The sequence below is a fragment of the Cloeon dipterum genome, chromosome 2 (assembly GCF_949628265.1).
Source record: "Cloeon dipterum chromosome 2, ieCloDipt1.1, whole genome shotgun sequence".
Taxonomy (NCBI): domain Eukaryota; kingdom Metazoa; phylum Arthropoda; class Insecta; order Ephemeroptera; family Baetidae; genus Cloeon; species Cloeon dipterum.
In genome coordinates this window covers 25675338-25693715 of record NC_088787.1, presented here as the reverse complement: position 1 = coordinate 25693715, position 18378 = coordinate 25675338, and the positions used below count along the sequence as shown (strand labels likewise).

The 18378-nt window shown below is 39.6% G+C and overlaps 1 protein-coding gene across 4 annotated transcripts in view; it reads right to left on the bottom strand.

Moving 5' to 3' along the window:
* Positions 1 to 16: 16 nt before the first annotated feature.
* Positions 17 to 18378, bottom strand: part of LOC135937773 (atrial natriuretic peptide receptor 1) — a 45829-nt gene continuing 27467 nt past the window's right edge. For all 4 annotated transcript variants that reach the window (XM_065481012.1, XM_065481013.1, XM_065481014.1 and 1 more), the window contains 19 exons: positions 17548 to 17659; positions 15198 to 15362; positions 14662 to 14828; positions 13385 to 13476; positions 12851 to 12989; positions 12592 to 12673; positions 12251 to 12380; positions 11457 to 11531; positions 11077 to 11154; positions 6141 to 6317; positions 5439 to 5613; positions 5166 to 5327; positions 4135 to 4303; positions 3935 to 4084; positions 3752 to 3875; positions 3507 to 3575; positions 1695 to 1968; positions 1005 to 1096; positions 17 to 498 (listed from right to left, as the gene is read on the bottom strand). In XM_065481012.1, coding sequence (XP_065337084.1) covers positions 274 to 498; positions 1005 to 1096; positions 1695 to 1968; positions 3507 to 3575; positions 3752 to 3875; positions 3935 to 4084; positions 4135 to 4303; positions 5166 to 5327; positions 5439 to 5613; positions 6141 to 6317; positions 11077 to 11154; positions 11457 to 11531; positions 12251 to 12380; positions 12592 to 12673; positions 12851 to 12989; positions 13385 to 13476; positions 14662 to 14828; positions 15198 to 15362; positions 17548 to 17659 — 2657 coding nt within the window. In that variant the 3' untranslated portion in view covers positions 17 to 273. The remainder of the gene's footprint in view (positions 499 to 1004; positions 1097 to 1694; positions 1969 to 3506; positions 3576 to 3751; positions 3876 to 3934; positions 4085 to 4134; positions 4304 to 5165; positions 5328 to 5438; positions 5614 to 6140; positions 6318 to 11076; positions 11155 to 11456; positions 11532 to 12250; positions 12381 to 12591; positions 12674 to 12850; positions 12990 to 13384; positions 13477 to 14661; positions 14829 to 15197; positions 15363 to 17547; positions 17660 to 18378) is intronic.

The window sequence follows — 18378 nt, the reverse complement described above, 5'->3', positions numbered from 1 at the left end:
GAAAAATGCGGACTCGTCTGCTTTCAACACATTTATAAATAAGTAATATAGTCATACAGTACAACAATAGTATTCTTCAGAAATGCAATTTAACACAGCAACCATCTTGACATACTTTTTCTGCCCGTTTGAACGACAGTCTCTTGAAGCAGACGATTTTTCGCTGATACACATACATAAAATGCTGGCGTGTCTGAGGCGATATTTTACTTCATCTTAACAGTTAATTAATACATAATTATAGTACTTGAAACGAAAAGTAGTGCTCTGTAATCACAGCCTGGAGTCGCTGAGCGCCGTTGCGTCGGCGGTGTGCGTGCTGGCCAGCAGGGGTGTGGACGAGGTTGGCTCCTCAGTGAGCGCCCCGTTCGGACCCAAGGGCTCCCCGACGCCTGGAAATGCGGGGCAGACGGCAAGGTTTGGTGTCTTAGGGGCGCTCGCTGCCTTCGCGGGTGCGTTTTCCCCCACCAGCCAGTATGTCGTTTGCTTGCCTTTACCCTGAGACGTACATATTTAGGATGATTTCAGTTGGTAATTGTAGAAGAAAAATAAACAGTGAAATAAAGTTTATAAAATGTAGGCTTGTAGGAGTAAATTAATATTATGAACTTCAAATTACACTAACGGATTTTCTTCTCATTTATTCTCTTTGAAATTGTTTGGATTTTTTAATTGCTTTGAAATATACGTCTTTTAGCTGATTAAAAAATTCCTTGCGCAGGCATGCGATAGAAAAACATTTGCACGCATACCATTCATCAGAGCACTAACAAGGTAACAAAAAATATGTAATGATGTTAGGCAAGAACGACTGTGAAAGAATTGCAAAGTGACAAGAATATTGAATTCCTTTTGTTTCCTTACCAAGCGAAAAAAGTTTCATTACTTTGACATTACATAAACGTAATTAAAAGTTTTCTCGTGATTAAAAAGTTCTTGCAAGAAAAAGACATTCACTGAAAGCAAAAGAAAACTTTGTAACTTGATATTGCAAATGTATTTACCTTCATTTCCACTTCTCCCCTGAGCTCCAGATGGAACGTTTTGAAAATATCTAGAACTGCTTTCGTTGCCGAACTGACGTGAATTTTCAGTGCTGAAATCAAATTAAAAAGTACTCTATAAAAATTTAACATCTTGAATTCCTTAAAAAAATTCTAGCGAATTTTTTATTTAGATTGAAAAACAAAATATTTTCGAAAAATGGATTTAAAAAAAGCATCAAAATAAATTTGAATTTATTCCCACTTACTACACAAGAAATCATAAGATCTATGAAAATCTAGAATAAAATGTAATATTTCTAAATCATAATATTCTGCAGCCATTCGATTAAACCGTAAAAATAAATCTTCCTTCAACATCAACAGACTCAATTGAATTCTAATTCAAAATATTGGTTGCTCCTTATTAATCTGAAATATTTACAGGTGAGATTTTTGAATACGTTCGTGTACTATTTTGGGAATTGACCCCGAATCAGCTAGACTTTGGTGCAGACGCATTCACCTATGTAATATAGTGAATTTAGTAGTGAAATCAAATTTATTTTGATTTTTTTAATAATTTTTTAGGGATGACAGCGAAAGTGAGTATTTATAATAATAATAAGATTTCTTATCTCTATAAGCAGCACTATGCAGGCTATTTAGGTTGTTACTTGGATGGAAAACGAATTAAGAAAAAACAATTACCAAGGCCGTTGGATTCCATCCTGGAGGCAGTGTTGACGGTGTCGCCGAAGAGGCAGTACCTGGGCATCTTGAGGCCGACGACGCCGGCCACGCACGGGCCCGAGTGCAGGCCAATGCGAAGCTTGAGGCGCTGGTCGGGCCGGTGCCGGATTTTGAAGCCCAGCACCGTGTTCAGCATGGCTAGCGCCATGCGTGCAATTTCTCGCGCGTGGTTGTCACCGTTGCGCACCGGTAAGCCCGACACTACCATGTACGCGTCACCAATCGTCTCCACCTTAACCGCAAAAAGGAAAGGTGATATTTTTAATCAGTGCAAGCTTCTAACGCTTGCTCGATGAGACAATGCAATTTTAGCATCGTGAAATAACCCGATTTCGCAAAAAAATCATTTGAAAATGATCCGCCTTTCTGACACTTTGTTAAAGAATAATACATGATTACTTTTGGCTCACAAACGATGAATGATAATTTAAGTAGCTAAAAAATTGGAACCGTCAATGTCATGTGTGCCGTGTACCGCATGGCAGCGACGATTGCCAGTAACCTCCGACAAAGAGTTGAATTTTAATTCTTTTTTTTTTTTGCTCTTTGTATCCCTGTCCTCTCGGACCGGGAAGGGCGCGCACTGCACTAGCACGAATGCTGAAACCCGGGTCCCAATAACACCGCGAACGGACAACATGGGCGCACCAGGCCGCACAGGGATTATTGAGCGATATTTTCAACACCAAAATTTGCGTTTCATTGAAATCAGTTATTACGCGCACCGCCTTTGCCACAGCAATATAACTCTTAAATAAACGTTTAAAAATTTCCCGAAAATCTCTTTAAATTCATTTTGATCTAGGTGTTTATGTCATTAGTGCAACACTTATATTAGTGAAAATAAATTACACGCTTTGGTGGCGGAGTGCCTCTTTTTTCTGCTTGTATATCTCAAAAACTCCTTCAAATATCGACAGTGTACTTTAGAAAAACTACCCTGCTGATCCAAGGCCTTAAGGGCCCAAACCCCAAACAGCTATAGCCCATAGCACAAGAATCTGCGATATGATTTTCCAATTTAATAATTCTCCCTTTTGCCATTTATCGGGAATAGAAGTGTTAAAAGCATGATTTTTCATTTGAGCAGTGTTTCAAAACTTATTTCAATTGTCTTGTTTACTCATTTTTTACTCTCTCCTTCCTTGACCTAGATTTTTGAAATATTTGTTCCTCAAAAAAGACGTGTGCGAAGTCTCATTCTAAATCAAATGATGCGGTAAAAAGATCAGACTATAACCATAATTGTTTACATTTAATCATCTAAACTCAAGTACAAGAACATTCCTAACTAAACAACAGAAGTGTTTTGAATAAATTCATTATTTTAATTCTGCACGTTGCTTCTTAATAATTTCCATATTAGTATTTGTTGTCCCAGCAATGAAAGCGACTCAATTACAGGCGATGTTAATGATCGTCGCCTCAAAGGAGCTATTATTGTATGTTTCCCTTTTGAGATGGATTGAAACTTCAATTGAAGATCTGTCAATGCAATCAATTTACCGCAGCTGTTGGGTGGAGAATTTCTATTACGCTTCAAATAAGACGGAGAGCGAGAGCGCTTTAATAAAACACAAGAGTGCATAACACGCACTACTGAGCGGCGCGCGGCGCATTGGTATGCACTCGGAACACACACGTTGGCAGCTATAATATATATAGGCAGCAGCGGCGGCGGATCATCGTTCAATATTTATGACGTTGGCCTCAAAAGTGCGGCTACGCTCTTTTCAATGGAATCGTCTTACTTCTATTTGTGCGGCTTACCTTGTACACGTCAAAGTTTTCAATGATGGAATCAAAGCACGTGTACAGATCATTCAGCAAGTCGACCACCTGCGAAAAACCACAAATGTCGCGCGGGTTACATTATTTGATCTAATTGTATAAAAAGACAGACTCAAATTACACGAGAATTATTTTTTGCAGTTGCGTAAGGACTGCTCCGGTTTCTCTTTGACAGAGAGAGAGAGAAAAAACAAAACGGGAAATCGTAATGAGGCAAAACCAACCTGCAGAGGTGTGCTCTCGGCCGAGAGAGACGTGAAGCCGACTATATCCGAGAAGTAGATGGTCACGTTGTCATAGGTCTCGGCGATCACGCTGTTGCCCAAAATAAGTTGGCTGGCCACGGATCTGCGCAAGATGTGCATAAACCAAACATCCAGTTCCGCAAAGAGAAAAAAATTACGCACTTGGGAAGCAGCTGGTAGAGCAGCTCCTCGCATTTGCGCTTTTCTTCAAGGTAGTCAGTAGTGCGCTCCTCGACCAAGGTCTCCAGATTGTTGGCGTACTGCTCCATCCGCCGCAGCAGATTGTCCAGGATGTTGCTGCTCTCGTGGCCGCTGAAATTTCAAGAGTTAGCCGGGAATTTTCAGCACGCTTCGTAACCAGCCTGTTGAGCCTTCTGATGGCGGACTTGAGGTAGGAAAAGTCTGGCCTCTCGATCGGATCCTCCGCCCAGCAACTGGTCATCAGCTGCACCACCTGTGGCTCGCACTGCAACCCGCTCAACGATGGCCGCATCAGAGGCCGCACGCCTGCCTTCACAGCCTCCACTATTTCTGTAATACAATCGCAATCCCAAATTGATTGAGCTGGTGCAAAAATAAAAATTAATAAAAATTAAAAAATTTATTATTGAATTGAAATCAAAGGCAGTATTCTCGGTTTTCAGTTAGCTGTTTATTTTCCCGTAATTCCATACAGAATGGTCCTGCTCAATTTCTGTAGAAATACGGTAAAATAAATGCACCGAGGAAGCTGCATTTAATTTCAACTAAAACATTATGACAACCTCATGTCATCTTACAACATTCAATCAATTAAGATTAGTGAAAATGATGAGCTGCTATTTTTTTCTTGTGTTTGGAACGAAAAGCTTCATCGGAAGGAAATTAATAAACTCACTCTGCTAGAAGTGCCACTTTACTGTAAGAATTAATTGCAGAAAAAACGCGTAGAAACCTTCATTTGTTTCACAATTCATCCCTCTTTCTGACGTAAACAAACAATATTAAAATCATTTTCGAAGGGTACTTTCGAAATTCATTTTACTGATCAAAGTTATTCGTGTGCTCTTCTATCTTTACAAAACTAAAACGTGCTGTCATGACATTAAGCTTGCCTTGATTCTCAAATTGTGTAATTTAGTTTTGTATGGGGCTAGCTAAGATTAAAATACAAAATTCCTTTGCATTTTTTAAAGTGCTAAAATGAGCTTGAAAGGTTTCTCGTTATTGATTTATTTTCTTCCTACGCTTGAGTGTATGAAGTTCGCTTAAAGCGTTTAGTAAAAATTAAGTCTTACAAGAATCTAATTTAACTTCAGTTCTTGTAATTATATTACATTTACTCATAACTGAGTTAATCATCGGTACGCTCCAAGTATGTTGCATGTTTTGAGTGCCTTTATGGGAAAATTACCTCTAGGACTGTATTCAGCGTGCTCGGGGAGGTAGAAAGCTCCCTGACGCGAAAGGATTTCGTGCATAATAATTCCGAATGAGTAGACATCTCCCTTTTGTGTGCCTTCCAGCGGCGGACCGTACTTCATCCTCAGCAACTCCGGTGCGGTCCACAGTTGCCCTAAACATAAACACAAAAGAATTTTTCGGCGAAATGAAGCTAAACATAGAATCCGGTTGTTTTATATGAATATTATATGGCTTCTATTTCGTGTAAGAGAACAAAGCTCACTTTTCCAATAAGCATAGGCGTCAGTGTTTGGCAGATCCACCGACGAGTGCAAGCCGCGCAAACTGTGCAGGCCAAAATCAGCGATTTTGAGCACGAAACGCGAGTCGACCACGCAGTTGGACGATTTCAGATTGCCGTGAGTGCGGATGTCGCTCGCGTGCAGAAAACACATACCCTGAGAAGGTGTGAATATGATGAATCAACCGTATTTTCTGGAGAAATCTTTTTTTATTAAGCTAATCAATTTTCAACATTTTACAATCATTGTATAAATAAAAATAAACTAACAATTTAGTCTTTTAACACCATTAATTTACATAATATATTTTTAGTGGTTCCTTTATCGTTTTGATATCAATCTTTTTCAAGATTTGGTTTTATTGGCTTTATTTTTTAATGAATTTGTCAATTAGGTTGAATAAAAGGTGGTAAAAAACCCGTACGAAGATTTGAGTTTAAGTTTAATAAGAAAAGCAAACAAAATGTTTCACGGAACAGAATCTGTTTAATTCAGATTTATGAATGATTTACCATGCCTAATCCATTGCCAATCAAGTTTGATTCAAGTACTTCATTATAAGGAAACGACGAGAATTATGATAAAGTTGCGACTATTATCGAATAAGATACTTTCGAATTTTTATTTAAAAAAAAAAATGCAGAAAATTAATAGTAAAAAATAATTAAATTTTTATAAATTACCTTGACGGCGTCGTGCATAAGGCTGTACCTGAAGACGGGGTCGAGTTGGATCTGCTCGTGCTCGAGGATGTCCTGGAGGCTGCCGCGGGGGCAGTACTCGGTGAGGAGGCAGCAGTGCGGCGGCTCGATGCACGCGCCGATGAAGCGCACCAGGTGCTGGTGGTGGATGTCCTTCATCTGCCAAAATTCACGCACATTCCCCCCGCAATGTAATAAACACACTCAACTTCTCTCGTTCACTCGCGTGCGTCTGACATGAAGGGGCCGACCGATCGATCAGGCAGCCAAAGAAATAAATGAGAGAGCAGCTTTGATACACTCAGAGAAAAAGTACTCAATTAGAGACACTTCCGAAGTGTCTCTAGCTGAGACGCGTAAGCAAGCGACTCAAATTGAGTCGCTTGGGCCGCAAGTGACTCTATTTGAGTCACTTGGCCGCAAGTGACTCAAATAGAGTCACTTGGGTGAGCGGGCCGATTTTTCCTAAGCTACATGTTAGTTGTACTTACCGGGTCGCATTTCATGTGTTTTCGATGCCGAAACCGGGCTTCTGCCGCCGAAATGTTGACAATTCGACACTAGGCTCCTCGAGGCACATTAATAACACCACTATAGCACTGATTTCACGCACACAACACAGTTGAAAAGACTGAAAAACGACGGAGAAAACGCATAATGAACATGACCACAGTATCATACGCGGGAAACTAAATGCATGCCAGCTGTGAATTGAGACTTTCAAGTGAAAACAATGGAACTGATTGGCCGATTTAAATTATTTTGACCAATCACGAGTGCTGCCGAATGCACCCAAATTTAATTTTAGCCACAGGCGGGAAAAGAATATTGCAAAAAAGCATGTTCAAATGAAGACAGATTTTATTGTTCTTTCAAAACAATGCTATAAGTTTGGGAAATTAATTTAAAAGCCAAATAAACTTTTAATTTGAATTAAAAAATAAATATTTATTAAATTTAAAAAATGAGTTTATTAAAAGTAAGTTAAATAATAATGATTAAATTAAAAAAAATCTAATTTATAAAATAACTTTTTATTAAATCTCGAGTGCTCTGCTGGAAATGATCAATATTGGTCGTTGAATGGTCTGGGTTTCTCTTTCCATTTATATTTTATTTTCAATTTTGACTTGTGTTTATTCACTACTACTTGATGCAAAGAAAAAAATTGTCTTATCTAAAGTATTTCACGAACGAACTCGTGCCGCAACAATTTTCTTTAAAAAGTAATCATGCTTCAAAGGATTTTTTTTTAAATATACAGTTGATGTCAAAGTATATCAAAATTTTATTTTATTTGCAAATTGTGCCTGACGAAAATTACATTTTTGGTGATCGACTTGTAACAATTGGTCGCGGTTGCTTCAAATTGAAGGTATGTTATTGTCTTCAAGAATATAGAGTTAAGAAATTGTAAATTTTGAATTTTAAATCTCGACAGCAATAAATTCATAGTTCAGCCATTAATTTGACAGTTTGTCCTGCGTGTCTTCTCTCGGCCGGCACAAGTCGTACGGTTTGTTTGTTCCTTGTTCCTTCCGCCGCATTTCGGAGAGTTCCCGCTTGCACATTCGCAAAAAAACAAAAAAAGGGTTTTTATAATTTTTTTTGAGCCCCAGATCTCGGGTTCTAACTGTCAGAATTTCAAAAACTGCATACCGCTTGACTCGTCTCGACGTCCCCAAGTGCATTAAAGGGATACGAGACCCACCAACCCCCAACCCCCTTTTTACCCCTCAATAACGGTAAATATAGCATTTTTTCGACCGTTTCAACACTTTGGCACGACGTTTACGAGTAATTGTCTTCTTCAAACTAATCCAGTTACTTAGTTCACCTCAAGACGAGTCAAACGGAACTTATTTTTTGTAAATAGGACCACCACAACCCGAGATTTGGGTGCACAAAGTTTTTCATCGAGGCGCGGGATTCAATAAAATGCTCGATTATCGACGAAATCTCGACTTCTAATCGTCTGATTTTGAAAAATCACATACCGGTTGACTCGTCTCGACGTCCCCAAGTGCATAAAAGGGTTACGAGACCCACCAACCCCCAACCCCCTTTTTACCCCTCAATAACGGTAATTAAAGCATTTTTTCGACCGTTTCAACACTTTGGCACGACGTTTACGAGTAATTGTCTTCTTAAAACTAATCCAATTACTTAGTTCACCTCAAGACGAGTCAAACGGAACTTATTTTTTGTAAATAGGACCACCACAACCCGAGATTTGGGTGCACAAAGTTTTTCATCGAGGCGCGGGATTCAATAAAATGCTCGATTATCGACGAAATCTCGACTTCTAATCGTCTGATTTTGAAAAATCACATACCGGTTGACTCGTCTCGACGTCCCCAAGTGCACTAAAGGGGTACGAGACCCACCAACCCCCAACCCCCTTTTAATCCCCTCAATAACGGGAAATAGAGCATTTTTTCGACCGTTTCAACACTTTTGCACGACGTTTACGAGTTATTGTCTTCTTCAAACCAATTCAGTTACTTAGTTCACTCAAACACGAGTCAAACTAAACTTATTTTTTGTAAATAGAACCACCACAACCTGCAGAATTCGAGATTTGGTGCTCATCAAGCATTTTATCGCATCCGTCTCGATAAAAAAAACTTTGTGCACCCAAATCTCGGGTTGTGGTGGTCCTATTTACAAAAAATAAGTTCCGTTTGACTCGTCTTTGAGTGAACTAAGTAACTGAATTGGTTTGAAGAAGACAATTACTCATTCAACGTCGTGCTAAGGTGTTGAAACAGACGAAAAATGCTAAATTTCCCGTTATTGAGGGGGTTAAAAGGGGGTAGGGGGTTGGTGGGTGTCATACCCCTTTAATGCACTTGGGGATGTTAACACTAGTCTAACGGTATGTAATTTTTCAAAATCAGACGATTAGAAGTCGAGATTTCGTCGATAATCGAGCATTTTATTGAATCCCGCGCCTCGATGAAAAACTTTGTGCACCCAAATCTCGGGTTGTGGTGGTCCTATTTACAAAAAATAAGTTCCGTTTGACTCGTCTTGAGGTGAACTAAGTAATTGGATTAGTTTTAAGAAGACAATTACTCGTAAACGTCGTGCCAAAGTGTTGAAACGGTCGAAAAAATGCTTTAATTACCGTTATTGAGGGGTAAAAAGGGGGTTGGGGGTTGGTGGGTCTCGTAACCCTTTTATGCACTTGGGGACGTCGAGACGAGTCAACCGGTATGTGATTTTTCAAAATCAGACGATTAGAAGTCGAGATTTCGTCGATAATCGAGCATTTTATTGAATCCCGCGCCTCGATGAAAAACTTTGTGCACCCAAATCTCGGGTTGTGGTGGTCCTATTTACAAAAAATAAGTTCCGTTTGACTCGTCTTGAGGTGAACTAAGTAACTGGATTAGTTTGAAGAAGACAATTACTCGTAAACGTCGTGCCAAAGTGTTGAAACGGTCGAAAAAATGCTATATTTACCGTTATTGAGGGGTAAAAAGGGGGTTGGGGGTTGGTGGGTCTCGTATCCCTTTAATGCACTTGGGGACGTCGAGACGAGTCAAGCGGTATGCAGTTTTTGAAATTCTGACAGTTAGAACCCGAGATCTGGGGCTCAAAAAAAATTATAAAAACCCTTTTTTTGTTTTTTTGCGAATGTGCAAGCGGGAACTCTCCGAAATGCGGCGGAAGGAACAAGGAACAAACAAACCGTACGACTTGTGCCGGCCGAGAGAAGACACGCAGGACAAACTGTCAAATTAATGGCTGAACTATGAATTTATTGCTGTCGAGATTTAAAATTCAAAATTTACAATTTCTTAACTCTATATTCTTGAAGACAATAACATACCTTCAATTTGAAGCAACCGCGACCAATTGTTACAAGTCGATCACCAAAAATGTAATTTTCGTCAGGCACAATTTGCAAATAAAATAAAATTTTGATATACTTTGACATCAACTGTATATTTAAAAAAAAATCCTTTGAAGCATGATTACTTTTTAAAGAAAATTGTTGCGGCACGAGTTCGTTCGTGAAATACTTTAGATAAGACAATTTTTTTCTTTGCATCAAGTAGTAGTGAATAAACACAAGTCAAAATTGAAAATAAAATATAAATGGAAAGAGAAACCCAGACCATTCAACGACCAATATTGATCATTTCCAGCAGAGCACTCGAGATTTAATAAAAAGTTATTTTATAAATTAGATTTTTTTTAATTTAATCATTATTATTTAACTTACTTTTAATAAACTCATTTTTTAAATTTAATAAATATTTATTTTTTAATTCAAATTAAAAGTTTATTTGGCTTTTAAATTAATTTCCCAAACTTATAGCATTGTTTTGAAAGAACAATAAAATCTGTCTTCATTTGAACATGCTTTTTTGCAATATTCTTTTCCCGCCTGTGGCTAAAATTAAATTTGGGTGCATTCGGCAGCACTCGTGATTGGTCAAAATAATTTAAATCGGCCAATCAGTTCCATTGTTTTCACTTGAAAGTCTCAATTCACAGCTGGCATGCATTTAGTTTCCCGCGTATGATACTGTGGTCATGTTCATTATGCGTTTTCTCCGTCGTTTTTCAGTCTTTTCAACTGTGTTGTGTGCGTGAAATCAGTGCTATAGTGGTGTTATTAATGTGCCTCGAGGAGCCTAGTGTCGAATTGTCAACATTTCGGCGGCAGAAGCCCGGTTTCGGCATCGAAAACACATGAAATGCGACCCGGTAAGTACAACTAACATGTAGCTTAGGAAAAATCGGCCCGCTCACCCAAGTGACTCTATTTGAGTCACTTGCGGCCAAGTGACTCAAATAGAGTCACTTGCGGCCCAAGCGACTCAATTTGAGTCGCTTGCTTACGCGTCTCAGCTAGAGACACTTCGGAAGTGTCTCTAATTGAGTACTTTTTCTCTGAGTGTACCTTTTTCAGCTCCAGCAGCAGCGGCCGCACCAGATCCACGCGGTCTCTGTAGATGATCTTTATTGCCACTTTGGAGCCCTGCGAGGATATTCACTTTTTACAAGCATCAAAATGTCTAGCATACAAAATAGGTAACAGAATATCTTGTTTAACAATTTGTCTGTGGGAAATGTGACAAGAATTTCATAAAAATCATGAGGTGTATTTTTCTTTTAATTTTAAATTTATTGAATATATTTAGCAACTATCGTTTTTTGTTAGCTAACATATTAAGGTTTACGAAATTTTTAGCAAAACTGCACAACCACAGTGAAATTGCGAAACTAGTTGTTTTTCACGCACAGAGTAAAAGAACAGTGAAATAAAATTTCCTCCCTCACCTTGTACACAGCAGTAGGAACAAACATTTGCCGGTTATTTTCGATGATGCTGGCCGCGTCTTCAGAATAGAGGGTCTGAAAGTTGAATTGCTTCTTTGAATTTTTACGACCAAGAAAATTTACAAAGCAGCGCGGCGATTCCGCGCCCCGTTTGTTATTTTCAGCCTCCGACTCAGCACAGTGGCTGAAGACGCGCGCGTTCGAATAAATCTCGCGAGTGCACTCTCGACATTCGAAAGGCTTAATAGCCGCATTAATTGGACGTTAAATTGGGAAATTCAAGTATGGTGAAAGTTGCAGACGCTAACGAACTTTTAAAATTACCCAAGACTTAAAAATAATTGTTTTAACCCAAGGTTTGGATCGTGTATTTCTTAAAAAAACTTACTTGAATCACACGACGTAATCTTCTGTCTTAAATATAATGGTCAACTTGTTGATTTTCAAATAAAAAAATGCTCAAAATACAATTTTCCACATTTTTTCTCGTATATCTCATAAAAAAGTTAGCCTAATATGGTTTTATAGCTGCTGAAGGTCATTTGAGTGTTTGAGTGTTTACATTTAGAAATTATTGATGGTGTAAAGAGCGGTTACTTTAGTCCAAATATCAAATGACCTTTCAGAGTTATTACCCCTGGCATTTTGCTTTGTTCAAATGTTCCACGAGCGCAATTCCCTCTAGTTCCGCTTGCAAAATCCGTGCTAAAGCGAAGCTGCGCACTGCTATTGCTATCGGATTCGCTCTCTTGGGAGAACACCACAATTCAGCGGCAATTATACAACTCACGCACATTGACGCTCTTGGCGAGGCTGTGGACGCTGCCACCACCCCGTTTGGCCGCCTCCATGCCCATCACGTTGATTTCCGACCAGCTGATCCTCCAGGTCATTGAGGCGATTGCCGCCTCGATTTTGTAGTGCCTGTCCAACACCGACAGCACAGATTTAAATTTTACCTTTTATTTTGATTTTGCCGAATAATTTAAGAGTTTATTTTGTCCTTGATTACGATTTTACGAGTGGCTTATATTTGGCCCTTTTTCTCAAGTGTCAAGTTGAAATTGCAGGAAAATGCTTTTTGTTAGTAAAGAAATCCACTTTATTAGTTCAAAATGTTACATTGAGTACTAACCTGTAGATGAAAAATGACACGATCGAGAGCACAACGACGACAGAGCTCAAAACGATGCTGAGAATCGCGTATCCAGGCAACGCTGCAAAACATCACGAGTTTGCTTCGTTAAATTTTCTCGACAAAAATTAAAACGAATAATGGAAAACGCGCCGACGAGCACGAGATCGATTTTCCCGTTTTCCCAATAGAATCCACGCTCGGACTATATGGAAAAGCAAGGGAGAAAGAGTGTGTGTGTATAAATAATAACGCTCACAATTGTCGGGGCACAGGCTGCCGTCGAATCCACAAACTGGGGTGTCGAGGGGTGCGCTCGTCCTGCCGCCCGCCCAGTGGATTTTCTTGCCCGGCTCGAACTCGAGGCTGCGGTTCTGGCCCACGTAGTTGGCCACCACCTGCCGCACGACAAAAGCAATTTCACTGGTCGTTTGTTCCAATTTTCATTTTTTGTTGCGACTCGTGAGTGGGCTGCATCAGCCAGCCGCGCACCACGCGTTTTAAGTTAATTGCTCGGCATAGAGGAGACCAAGGGGTGCACACTTCCAAGCACCTATCTCTGCGAGTTGATCGATAAAGTGTTGGAATTCAATTACAACGCCGAGATGCGAGGGGAGCGCATTCGGGCCCCCTTTTAATGTTTTCGCTTAATAAGTTGCAAACAAGGTGGAAAATTGCTAATCCCTTTCAATCGGACGCCGATGAGAGTTTATTGGATCCGACGGTGGGCGGAATGCGATGAGATTATTTGATTGGTGTGACTACTGCTTTTATTGAAACTTTCTGCACTTACATGAAAAGAATTGGTTTCTGGGTCCAGGTCGAGCAGCGAGTAGTCGGCGACGCGGTCTCCATTGCTGTCTATGGTGACATCGCCAGCGATGCCTGTGGGCAAATCGAAAAACAAAACACACAAACTCAGAATATACGCCACTCGCTAAATTGATAAATGCAAATTCCCAGTCCGTGCGTTGATTTAGGGTGACTACTCCCTTCTGTGAACAGTGTGAACCCGTCCACTTTAATGTGATTTATGGTGGTAATTTCATAGTACTAAGCCCTCCCATTGTTCTCTACATACCACGAGCGCTGCAATAACCTGTGTACGATTTCATATTGTGATTTAATTCTACTTTATTGCCTTGCAAATTGCTAGAGAGGATTTCTGTGATTATTTTACTGTTTCCCCCTCTGGGAATGTAGTTTTATCATGTTTTTTTTTGCAACTGGTTGTGAGCTGATTTCAATTTAATGCGGAACTTTTAACGAATATTGAATATATGTAATGACATTTCAATATTCCCTAGTTATTTTCCTATATTCGGGCTTCGTTATTTGATTTAAAAAAATGACGCGTTAAATTTTTGCAGCTACCATGTGAGCTGTAAACTTAGTTCCGACGAAATAAAAAAGTTAAAAAATATAGTTTAATTTTATAATTTTTGTCATTACACGCATGAGGGACGTTTTTCATTGAAATGAATAAATCATTTTACAATCATAAACCGCTTTTAACACATCATAACTAATTTCTCCAGCCTGTAGGATATTTAGTTTTTAATTTAAAGTATATAGTGCTTTACTTTTGATTTTGGGGCGCAAATTAAGATTCCCAGGCGTAAACACAACACGTTGATAATATTTTATTCGTCGGTCGCGCTGAGTGTACCGCGGAAACGGGATTTATCGCCAATGCGCCAAAGCAAGTTAGAACTTTGTGAATCGATATTAATCAACGGGATGTGTTTTTGTCAAGGAATCTTTATTTGCACGCCAAAATCAAAAGTTAAGTCCTACTTTAACTTCGGTTTACGACCATTTTCGTCTGTAGCCCAAGAGAAGTCATATTTTCAGCAGACAAATTTTTACTAAAAAAAATATACAGCCTTTTCTGTGTGGTATTTTGCTATCCTGAAGATAAGAAGGCTTTTTTAGTTTTTACAGTTTTATGTACACACCCAGCTCAAAATCTAAGAACTGTGTGATTCATGCTCATTTAAATCTTCAAACTTGATAAAAGAGTAAGTAAATGCGGATAAATTCTGCTGAGGAAACTCAAATTATTTGTACCAGTAAAGGTCCTGTTCCACATTCTGCGAGTAATGTCCTCGCCATCCCTTTCGGTGCCATTGTTGTCCAGAGTTTCCCTGAGGGCGTGTGCGTAGAGGAGGACAGCATCGTGGAAGGCCGTGACGAATGTGCTGACGCCCTCCTCGGATGCGTAAGTGAAATTGTACCTGTCGGAGCAAAAACCCGAAATTCGTGGAGTCCGTGTAGAAATCGAGTTGGGGAAAATATCATTTGAAAAGGCTCGGTCTGTGAGCACGAATGCAGGTAAAGAGCGAAGACGTTTGCGATGAAAGGAGGAAAATTATGAATATAACCGCTTTAGGAGCAGCGGCGGGCTCTTTAAGCGAACAAAAGCACAAAAGCGCGCGTTTTATGATTAGACGCTTGGTTTCAGGCTTTTCTCGGATCGAGCGAGTGGAATGACGAGCCAGCCAAGGAATACATATTGGTCCAAGCAGTGATGCGCTTTAAAGGATTCCAAGGGCCGTTCAACGGGCAGGAAAAACCAAGTCGGGGGTCGGCTTGTCGCTCGATACCTGTCTTTGGCGAGCTGGCCGATCTCGCTGGAGAACTGCTCGTACTCGGTGTCTTTGGGTGTGCGCGCGGTCACCGTCAGCAACGCTTCGTATGCCTTGCGGGCCCGCTCGTTCCTCTCTGGTGGGTCTGTGGACACGTTCCACGGCTGCTGCACCGCGTTCCCGCTGCCGAGCAATCCAAAAACACAGTTAGGTCATTAGAATTTTCCAGGCGGTTATACAGGCATTGTTTGTGCTGAGAGATGCCTTTGAAGTTGATCTCATTAATTTAGCTCAACCTCCCTCTGGTGATAGTTTGAGCTTATTCCTACAGCGTATTCATTTTCACGCTCTAATTGTTCCGCGGCATAATGATGGTTGCAGCCCTCGTTTAAAGACTTTTAATGTACCAAGGAACATTTTTGCCCGTAAAACTCAGCAAAAAACAAACAATATAAAAGCATCATCAACGTTTCATTTCCATGAAATTGAGTTTTCCTCGTTGATAAAATTCTCGGCTAGCTTCAACTTCATTTTATAACGCAACCTTTTGCGTAAATCCTCTCATATTTCAGCTTTCGCTGAAACCGTTCGGTTAAGTACAATAAAGATTACTCTCGCAGTGTGTTTTTCATTTTCAATTTGTTCATATTTCGTCTCGGACTTTTCACCTATAGGGAAAAAACATATTGTAGCTGAAGTGCACGTAAGCATTTCCTTGTATCTTAACCACTCGTGCCCCAGCGGTGCCCAGCCGACCGGAGACTTTGATTGAGATGCTATAGAGACCAAATATACATACATACATACACGAAGAGGAACGATTCAAATCGATTTGTCCCCTTATATGCTTCCTCCCAAATGTGTATCATATTTATATATCTGACTTCTTCGGGAGCGATTTAATAAAAAGGTACAATTTTTATTTAAAACTCATATTATGATATTTTGGGATACTCCGGATAAAATCTTCAAGGGGGTGAACTTCCTGTCAAATCATTTCCAATAATACATACAAAAGAGAAAAAATCAAATATCTGTATTTGTTATACGTTTTTGATGCTTTATTTTCTTTTAAAGTGGAGCCTTAAAGGCCAAACATTTTGAACATTTTGCATTGTTGGCTATAGCAAATGCAAGTGGTTCATTAATATTATTCTTGTTTATTCTCATCATGTCATAATACACATATAGTACATGTCAAAGTGGAATTTGGCAAACAGTTTATCTCTGTAAGATGCAAAAAATAAAATCAGGACCGAATAACAGTTCAACTCCAGATTTTTGCGAATATCTAAAAAAAAATAAACAGTTTTTGACTGTATTTTTTCGCTTGGTTTCAATTTCACTCGTCGCGAACGGTATGTGCGAATTATAAGCTAAATTTCTCTTCTTGCGCAATACATCGTGACTTTCTATAGGGAGAAAATTCTTGGCCCTTGATTAGCATGAAACCTTTGGAGTCGATTTTCACGAAAATTCAAACGGCAACTGGAAAAACTTTTAGCTCTTTCCAAATTTTAGATCATTTTTCAAGTGAATTAAAAATAGGATTTTTCACAAATTTTCCTTTAAAGTTGTATTTGAAGTGGTGGTTTAATTTTTTATTTCGAATATTTGACGATCATTCTCAAACGAGAGTATCAAAATGCAGTTTATTTGTACTTATCTCAAAAAATTGTTGGAACACAACGTGATTTCCCAGGATGGCGACGAGAGCAATTTTCTATAGTTTGGCCTCCTTTGGCAAATCGAACACGTTCTGACCACCCTGCACCTTTATTTTCGCAAGCCTGCACACGGCTATTGTTGAAAACGCAAAAAAATGTAATCAACAAAAACGCCGCCTTTCCGTTGAAGCATATCGCGCTATTGTTGTTTGCGTTCCCCGAACTGCGGCGCACGAAAAAATACACGAAATATTGCGGGCCACTCTCGCCTTGCTCGACAAAAGTAATATAATGATCTCGCGAGATGCTTTCCCCTATTATTAGATATAGAAATTGTATTTTTCGGTCGGATTCGCAGTGCCGCTCGGGGGAAAAATGACACAAATACACGCGGCAAACGCGGCCGGGATCATCATTGTGCAGCAGGATGGAACAAGAGAACGAGAGAGCGAGTGAGTGACACATGCACTTCATTATGCGGAGGCACAGATCTGGAAGCAATGTTGGTTTTTCGCGTCAAGAGCACCGCGCGAATCGAGAGCGCGTAGCGGCCGGGGGGACACGCAAAAAAGAGAGACGCGAGATAATGGGGGGAGGGAAAGTTGGTCTCTGAAAAGTTTTCTCGCTCGCAGCTGTGCTTTTCTGTGAGATAAAGGAAAAACTTCTCGCCCGCGCGAAAAGTGTGCGCGCGTAAAACTTACCTGTAGAGTTCGATGTTGAAGAAGACATACTCGCCGCTGCCGACCATGTTCAGTTCCTCGGCGGCCAACAGGATTTCCCTGACGGTTGTCTGATTGGCGCACACCACCACGACTGCAAGAGAGATTAAAAGCACGGGTTTAAGAGTACAATGTGCGAGTTGTGTAATTGAAATAAAAAGGAGAAAGAGGAAGGAGAAGAGGAAAGTGGAAGTGTATTCGCAAAGCGGAGACTTAAAAGGTTTTAACACAGGCAAAGTTGGTACTGAGTAAACAGAGCAGTAATAATGTTTTTCATGCGAATTCATTGAAATTGTTCAACATTTCTAGCACAAAATTGTACATAACTGGAAAAGGTTTAGAGGCGACTGTCATATCAAATTGTGTAGAAACATACACAATTTTGATTGATAGCACTTAATTTTTGATAAGAAAGCTGAATATATTTCTTGAATATTTTATCGGGATTTAGACCGATTTCTGCAAAAAACGTGGTTAATATTTGAATGCCGCTGTTTTAATATCAGCTCTAAATTATATAATAAAATTGAAGTAATAACTTCTTCTATGATAAATTTTTTTGCGAACATAATTTATAAAGGAGACATATTTGTGTCAATTAATAAATTTGAGTATTAAAAAATAGTATATGACTATATTTCAAGGCAAAACAGGCAATCTCTGAAAAATCTTCTATAAATATCGCAAACTTTAAGCCCCTGTAAAATAGGAAGTTTTATTTAATTTTGGTCCAATATTTTAGAGTGGCAAATTTCGTCCAAATAAACTCATGAGTACCCATTAGTGCGTTCACCGGGACGGATATGTCTCGGG